Genomic DNA, 9,143 nt, shown 5'->3' on the forward strand with positions numbered 1-9,143 from the left:
TAGCAAACATGTATTTAACAAAGTTAATATGTTGAATGTGTTAAATGCATGACATAAACTTCCTGGCCTGGACTTCTCTTCTTCCATCTCCCTGCCCCCCATCCTCAAGACTTTCTTCAGGTCTTTTAAGGTGACTATTTCAAGTAGTTAATTGTTTCTTCACTAACTACCTAGTAGTTATTACTAAGCACAAGGGATTGTGAACTGTTAAGTGTGATAATGTATCATAGAGGTGTTTTGCCCCATCTTTGGGCATTATGCCTGAATTGGAAACATTAAGTCCATGTTGGGGGTCCCAAACTGTCCCAAACATCCTTACGCCTGCCCACTTAACCCCAGACCTTTCGATGTTGAACATAGAAGGTCTGAAGGAGATTCTATCCACATCCATTCAAAGGGGAGGAGAAATCACCATACAATCACGAGCTCTGCTAAACTTGCCTCCCTACTCTGTGGATACAACCCAAAAATGCAGGTAGATGCCCCCATAAGATCTTCCTTGCTCAACACAGGAAGGTATGGAATAGAAAGATTGTACAGTCTGCACACAGAGAGATGTTGGAGGCAGGGCTGGCACACATAGCCCTGGGTCACCTACACACAAGATTTTCTGTTCATAAATAAAGCATTTGTGTTCCTAAAATAATGCCTTTGTAGGGGTGCATGTGATCAAACCCAGACTGTGGTTAAGACAAGTTCTTAATTGTCCACCCCACCAAAATCTCCCATATAGGCTTCCCATCATGGACCCAAAACTGTGCTTCCAATTGCTGTTTTAAATATGAGTGGGGGGGGTCCCCTCCTCTTGAAGCATATTGCTGAGGAAACAAGTGGATGTTTCATTAATATTACTCAGTCAGCAGATGCAAATCCATAAGAACCGACTGGCACAATTGCAATCAAGAATTCACAGACAGAATGCAAAAAGCTAGCCAGCTGAAAAGTGGCTCATTCATTATATTTTTAGAATTTCACAAATCTAAGTGAAAAGATATGGGGAAGGGGAAGGACACCAGCAATGCCCACAACAGCAGGAGTCCTCAGGCATTGCTCCACAGCAGGCTCTCTCTGTGTGTCCACCTACCTGCACTTTTGGTGTGGTACAAACCCACTTAGGGTCACTGTGTAAACTGAGGTTTGTGGTGTTGGATAAATGAAAAAACAGGTAGGGCTAAACTCAAAGGATGTTTTTTCTTGGGAAAGGAGAATCAGGGTGGGGTAGGAAGTTAGGGAACAGCTAGGCAAGGCTTGGAGATGCATGTGCCTGCAACAGTTCCTGCTTTATGTTAATTGTGTGTGAAGACCCCCAAACCCCCTCCAAAATAAATCACAAAGGACACAGAATATTTGTTTAAGATTTTTGGCATTAATTTGGACACAACATTATTGATTACAGCATGTGAGTGGTTGCTTAGGCATTGGTTCGGACTACCTGAACCTGCACTGGCAGGAACAGGACTGACAACTGGAACCTCCAGAGGTCAGTAAGAGAAAACATATTGGGGAAGCACAGAGGTGGATTTCTGCCTCTTAGTTCACCCCAGATGCTCCCAGGAACTCTGGCATGGCCCTACCCCTGAGAGGGGATCGGACAGAGCAAATCGAGCCCCTGGATTCCTTTAATGGAATTCCCTAGCAGCAGCAGCAGCAGCAGCAGCAAAAATGAGGGGCAGGCACAGCCAACCCATAATCCCCTCCACCAAACAATGAACCAGTGCCTAACCGCCAGCCTTACAAAGTTGTGACGATTTGCTACATGGTAGGCAAAAACCAAATGGCACCAGCCAATCAGCCAAGTGGCAAAATTCCTACTGGGCCCCTGCTCCATGAACAGATGACTCCTAGACAGGCATAGCAAGGTCAAAAATACAACCTTAAATTATAGGGAGGGAGGGAGATCCACTGCACGATGCAAAAGAAAAAGTGCTTCGCCTTGTGCAGCCCCTTAAATAGCCCCTTAGTTGCCAATCAAACCCCAATGGACAGAAAATTTTCCCCAGTAACAAAGAGGCAACCAATGATGTGCGGAGGTCATCCAAATGGGCCCGCCCCAGCAACAAGAAGGCAGTTTGGTGATCTCACCGCAACACGTGGCTCTCCATGATTTGGAGGACACGATTTATTGTGGTTCAAACACAATTTTCTCTTTGGGTTACTTACTTAATGGAAAGGTATTTATTCCACTTTTCCACTATAAAAGCATTCAATGTAGTGTACAACACCAACAAATGAAAACAACACATTTAAAACTAATTGAATAGTTTTATCGATAAAAAGGTGTTCCAACTGGTTAATATCAATAGATATTATTTGCCACCATTTTCACCAGCAGCACCTCCAATTAAAGCTGACAGTTCTCAAGTAAAAGCTTTTGGCTTGGCCTTCAGTTATGCCAGATGGATTTCTTTATCTGAGGAACCAATTCCATGCATGCTGGGGAAATAAGGTGTGAACAAGTTTGTGGGCACATACAAACTCTACTTGTGTAGGCTTTGCCTGTACAGTTATGGGCACCTGAATAAGTAAACAAATCAAGCAAACAAAGTCTATTTGCATACCATTTAGATTGTGCAGGCTATCATTTCCCCAACTTCCCCTCCCCCGACCATTTGCTTAGGGTCTTGGTGGACCACTTACCTCTTTCTGCACGTTGTAGCACTTGAAATACACTAGGCTAGATGCTGTGTGATTTTCAGATGTAGTTTTTACTGTGTCTATTATTTCTTATATCATGTTTACCAGTAATTGCATTACAGTCTGAATACCATAGAACTTTATAAAATTAAAATATAAAGTGTCCTTCACAGATATGTCACAAACCACCTGAAGGAAAGTCAGTGGCCACTGAATGTCCATGGACCACAGTTTGGGAACACCTAGTGTAGGATCTTTCACATAAACAAGGCAGGGGGGGGGTGAAGCCCTGTGCACACAAAGGACCAGAGAAATACTGGATGGGGGATACTCAGGCAGCGATTCTTCAACTTGAGAGAATTGTACATAACCAAGTGTCCCTATTTTACTTTGTGAAGTATTGTACAGCTTTTATAAAGCACCAAAGACTACTTCAGAAGCTTTCTTCAGGCAAACTTTGTCCAAGGAATGTGCTGTTGTTATTGATAGAGGTGCAGGTGGACTCTGCAACATAATTATTTTAATACTGATATGCTGTTACTCATGAATATTTTTGGTGAATAACTGCTGCTTGTGAATAGCTGATCAGACGCTTCCACTTACTTCAAACACTAGCATAACTTTATTGAACAAACCTCACAGGTACCTAACCTAGCGCTTCCCTGCTACTTTCTAAGGAGCACTTCCTGTGTGGGAGAGCTGCTTTCTTTCAAAGTGAAAAGCACCTGATCTCTAAGATATATTGGTATAAGATATTATATCGGATACTATATTACATTATGCTGGGTATTGCATACATTTGGACATTTTCTTTTCTTATTCCATGTGATATATGCACTCAACAAACATCAGTGAGGCTCACAGCTACATTTTTCGTGGCTCACGTCAAAGAAGATGTGAGCATTGCAGGCCCTGAATTCTTCTGGCTTAATTAAAAATCCAAGCCATGGAGGAATTCCTGGTTTATCCCCCTTCCCACCTGTTCCACGACACCCTTTGTCTCCCTTTGGTTTAGACTCTACCTACAGGTCTGAGTTGCCAGCAATGGCATCAGCAGCAATAATGACATTCCAGCCACAGGGAGAGAGAAGAAGGTATGGCCTCTCCCTACCTTCTCCAGAGCCTGGAGAAGGGGAAAAGGTCCTGGAGGCTTTGGGGAAGTGTACTTCACCTGAGGGCCATCAGCACCATTTTTCCTGGTGTGCTCTCTATATATTGCACCGGACAAGGGAAGGTGTAAGTTGTGGGCTTACTATATGCTGCTACTGTTGCCACCAGCAGAAAATGGGACAGGAGGATTGGAGGATCAAAGGGCTGGGTGGCTAGGAGAAAGAGGGCTTTGACCCAGAGATAAAGCAGGCTATTGCTCATTTTTGTGGTGGTAGCTCAGATTATTTCCAAGACAAAGCCATCACTGCTCAGTAGTATCATTTGTGGTTGGCTCGTATGTGGTTGGCTGTCTGATTTATGGTATACTGTTATTTGTTCCATGCCTCGATTCCATATTTTTCTGGCTTTTTCTTAGTCAAACAAATGCAAAGCTTAATACCAAGTCCATAGTACGTTACCCTTTTTACCAAAAGTACCTTTGAAATTCAAAACTTTTCACTTGTATCTTTTACACCCAAAGATTTCAACGCACCCATGATGTTCCTAATGTTACTTAGTAGGAAACAGTAGGTTTGTATTTTCAAATGAAATATCTGTATAATGCCTAACCGAGAATACATATTCCATATATCTACTTTGGGGGAGAATTCTGATCCAGAACCTAAAGAGATTTGCCAATAAATTCAATAAACATTTGCAGACTGCTGTTAATTATACACTTGAAAGGATATAGAGTTACATTCGTCTTTGACCTAGGTTACTGTAGTACTCTTTGTTCTATTAAAAGGATCGGAATAGCTCTTCCAACAGAAAAAAGGGGTTTGATTTGTTTGCTTTAAATATGAAATACAGCTATAATTCCAACGTTCATCTTGTTAAACTGAATACATATATGTATATATTTCCAGGTTAATTTGATTGCTTTTGGTGTCATTATCTATAAAGTATTTCGACAAACAGCCATGCTAAAGCCAGAAGTTAGCTGCTATGAAAATATAAGGTAAATTTCAACTTTGACTCTTTTTAAAAAACTAAAACCACTTGATTTGAAAACTGATGTTATTCTATATCAACATCACTCCTGAAGGAAAGTGTACTTTACACTGCACCCAGGCTTGTCTCTTGCTGACAAAAGCCAATGACTATGCTTGTGTGTCCATTTACCCGTGAGTAAGCCCCACAGAACTCAACAGGATATGTAGCGGAACTTCCCCACCTTCTCCTCTCCCCCCACAACACCTAAATCTGTTCTGGGAATTCACAGGGTGTTCACAGTATGTGCAGGGAAAGGAGAGGGTGGGGAATATCTGCTGCTAAACGGTTTAGTTGGATGGCACCCTATTAAAATAGTTGGCAGTAAGGATGGGTTGGTAAGATTCCATGGACTCTAAGTTCTGCAGTTTTAAGAATCTGGGTCTTAAAACTGTGCTTCAGATAGAAATCTTGTTAATGAATTAAGATTGCCATATGGTGGGGATGAGTGGCAGTGGTGGCAGGGCACAGCCGTCGCTGCCTCCGCAGGGTGGCTTGGCAGGGGTGATCATGATGTCTCCCGGCCACAGAACGATGGGCCTGAGAGGGCCCAGCCACTCGGCCATCCTGCACCATGACTCACCATTCCACACGATGCGCTCCGTTGTCCCACTGCCACTGCTCTGGGCACATTTTTTGGTGCCTGGAGGAGACAACTCAGGTGTGCATGGCAGGAAAGCAGGCAGAACTTCCCCCTCAGAGCTGCCAGCAACTGCCCACCATGACTGTGGCTGATTCTGATTCCCACACACAACTTGTCACCCCAAAGTGGCCAAAATCCTGACTGTCGCTGCCACAACCCTGACCAACGAACGCCTTTGGGGGGGTTATTGAGTTTTTTGGAGGGGCAAAGTTATCCACAAAAATTACTTTTTTAGGCTTTGGGGGGATTTTAAAAGCATTTTTAAAACAAAATCACCATACTTGTTGCCATATATCCATTTCCCCCAAGACATTTTGCTGGGGGGAAACTCCCAAGCCAAACTCGAGGCATAATCCCAATTTATGCTGCAATCCTATGCATGCCAACACAGAAATAAGTTCTACTGAGTTCATAGAGACTTACTCCCCAGTAAGTGAGTATAGGATTGCAGTCAGGATGCCCGTTGTTGTTGTTTTTCCACTAAGGGAGAGCTCAGAATTTGTTTCACTCTCCCATTGAAATCAATGGGGTTGAAAAAATACTTCTCTTCCGTCTTCTTGCTTTCTGGGTGACGCACTCTGTTGGTGGAGAAGAGAGAAATAGGAGGAGGGTTCAACAAACCTGCCTTTTCATTTGTTTGTCTCCCAGGATTGTTTAATTATTATTTTGTGTGCTGCTATGATTTCCCGATCAACTCATTTTCTTTAAAACTGATTTATAGAGACCTTGAAAACCGTTTGTGCTGGCAAGGCTGGAGTGTGTGTGTGTGTGTGTGCTACAGGGACCACTGAAAACAACTTACTGTTTTTGTTGCTTAGAAACACTCCTGCAGTTTCAACTCACTGCGTTAGATTTATAGTTAGGATTTAGCAATTGTTTGATTGATCACTTTTCTCCTGTTCCTCGCCCTATCAGCTTCACACAGTGCACTGCTTCTAATGAAGTCAAAAAAAAATATTCATTTTTTCTGGAAGCAGCACCAAAAAAGAAAAAAGAAAAAAAGAGGAGGGGGGGAGAAAAGGCTTTCTTGTGGAAAGGAAGTCCAGCAACTGCTGGACTGAAAATGAAAAAGAAAAACTAATCAAGGAGCTCATTTGTGAGACAACATGGTGTAATTTGTCAGAGTCCATGAGCAGGGCTGGGTGTACTTAGACTACAGTGTGTTAACAAAAAAAGAGGGTGGGGGGATCAGAGGCAATTGATTTGTATGCTATTAGGACATCAGTATTCTGACCCTGCCATAATTTAAAGTTCCCTTGCATTGTAAAAGCGAAATCCTTTTAATATAAAGAGAAAGTCTGGTTTTACAGCCAGCACTATCTCCGAGGCTGAAACTGAGAAACAGCCAAAAGATCCCTTTGATGTCATGCACATGTGCTGACCTAAGAGCATACTATACATTTTTTCCAAGGTTTCTTAGGGGGTATACTTCATAACAGACATGTGTTTTACCTTGGGGAATTACACTAACAGTAGATTTAAAATCAAATCATATGGCTCTGCAATACACCAGAGAAAACAGATTTGAAGATTAAGACAGGCAGTGTTTTTAAAAAACCGTCCACTTTTTACTCTTTCTTCTGCAATTTTTGTTGCTGTGTTGTTTTTTTCCATTTTGTTATGAGAGCAAGAGAATATCGTTTCGGCAACAGCACCGCAGCACACCCTAAAGGAGGAACCATGTAACTGCAATGCAATTTTCAGGGATATTTCAACTGCAAAAATTATTTCCTGCATTTGGTGGGAGAGGGGGGGAAGGGAGAAAATTCTAACTCTTTTGCTTCTGCCTAGATCTTGTGCACGGGGGGCTCTTTCCCTCCTCTTCCTCCTTGGGGCGACGTGGATCTTTGGCGTGCTTCACGTCATCCAGGGATCAGTGGTCACGGCATACCTTTTTACAATCTTCAATGCCTTTCAAGGACTGTTCATCTTCATATTTCTTTGTGTTTTGTCACGAAAAGTGAGTGCTTCTTCTACCTAGAAATGCTTCATGCGGCACACCTGTGCCAAAGCCACCCTTGAAATTTGTAAACCAAAAAGTCCCCTCCTCTTTAAACATCCCTCTCAGAAGTTTTCTGCCCCCTTCTTTTAACCTCAGAGATTGCTTTCACACAGGGGTCTGCAGTGGTTAAATCATCCCAAAAGGGACAGGCATGGGAAAGCTCTCCAGGTAGGGTATTTAAAGGGAAGCTGATTCAGCTGACCCCATTTTTTACCACAGCTCAGGGATTGTACTGGCCCTTAGCAGAAGTCAGCATGGTGTGCTCTGTGTCTGAGAAGCATCAACAGAGAGAAAAGGGTAAAAGATTGTCAGAGGCAGAGAAGCTAGAAGATTTACATTGCTTCCCTATCCATATTATCTGGGCAGTCCTATTTATTTAAATGGGCCACACTTAACAAGTAAGTGTATTAAGGATTGCAGCCGTAGATGAATAAAATAATTCGTGCACATACATAATTCACAATCATCGTCCTAAGACTCTGAAATCTGATTTATGTCTCACAGATCTAGAATTTAAGAAGCAATGCATTTCAGATTGTACAGCAATAATCCTATGAAATAATTAAGGAGGTTTACTAACTATAGTCATCTGATTCTGGATTGAAGCCTTTATGTAAGATCCTGCAGTCTGCATTCTGAAAACCCCTTCAGCATCGTCCCTAATCCTCTCTGAGGCCAAATTATGTAAAAACCTTTATAACAGAATAAGCCACACTCTCTGGAAGATGCTTAAAATACATATATTTACCTGTTAATAAGCCACTGTATTCATTCCATCTTTTCATTTCAGATCCAGGATGAATACTCTAGGTTGTTCAGAAACGTCCCTTGCTGTTTTGGATGCTTAAGGTAAATTGATGGAAAGCTAAGATGAGCAGCACCGTGGAAGAAAGGAGAAAACGAGAGGCTTTGGAAAAATTGCTATATTGTGAAAGTATGAAATGAGCTACTGAGCTGTCATCTCTCTTAAATCAATTACTTTCTCTCCAGTATAGATATTGTACTTAAATGTGCATTCAGGCACACTATATTGTGTACAAACAGCATATCTATACAAGACAGACTGGTTTATTGTGTAACAAATAAGGCTTCTAAAGGAGCTCAGGACTCTTCAGGGCTAATGGCTGTAGCTCAGAAGGGAGCAAACCCAGTGTGCAAAGCTGTTTCTGAGAGTGGCTTTCCTATTAATGTCATACCTGCTGACTTGGAAATGAAAATAATTTAGCTTATTGCTGTTTAAAGAGAGTAAATTCCATTAGAGTGTTAATAAAAAGATTTTACTTTTATCAAAACTCAGTGTCCACTGTTGAAAACAGCTAGATTAAAAATAAGGTTTCTCTCTCTTTCTGTTGATATAATTGTGTGGTTCTGTGTGTGCATCAATGCCTCATTTATATGGAAACAATTAAGGGGCTCACATCACGAAGGTGGTGCACACATTCCCAGTGCGCTCCCACCTGCTTGAAGCCAAGTACACAAGATGTTAGCCACAATCCATACATACCCTGTAGTATGCCACATTAACTTTGTACTTAAGCTGAGGTGTGGGGCAGATGGTCTCATCAACCTGTGAACGTAGCCCATCTAAGATAAGGAAAACTCTTACCCTTAACCTCCGCTGCCTTGCAGAACATTTTCAGTAGAAGAAAAAGCTAAGGAGTCCCTAAGATGGTTGGATGGAATCTTGTAACCTCCTTCTGGCAACTCCTGCGTCCAAGCTGG

General features: G+C 42.1%; 1 protein-coding gene across 2 annotated transcripts in view; it reads left to right on the plus strand.

Moving 5' to 3' along the window:
• The window catches only part of ADGRL4 (adhesion G protein-coupled receptor L4), an 81,521-nt gene extending 72,808 nt beyond the window's left edge, over positions 1–8,713 (plus strand). For both annotated transcript variants that reach the window (XM_033151746.1, XM_033151747.1), the window contains exons 14-16: positions 4,653–4,744; positions 7,211–7,379; positions 8,212–8,713. In XM_033151746.1, the coding sequence (XP_033007637.1) occupies positions 4,653–4,744; positions 7,211–7,379; positions 8,212–8,274 (324 nt within the window). In that variant the 3' untranslated portion in view covers positions 8,275–8,713. The remainder of the gene's footprint in view (positions 1–4,652; positions 4,745–7,210; positions 7,380–8,211) is intronic.
• The last annotated feature ends 430 nt before the right edge of the window (positions 8,714–9,143 follow it).

The sequence above is a fragment of the Lacerta agilis genome, chromosome 6 (genome assembly GCF_009819535.1).
Source record: "Lacerta agilis isolate rLacAgi1 chromosome 6, rLacAgi1.pri, whole genome shotgun sequence".
NCBI lineage: Eukaryota > Metazoa > Chordata > Lepidosauria > Squamata > Lacertidae > Lacerta > Lacerta agilis.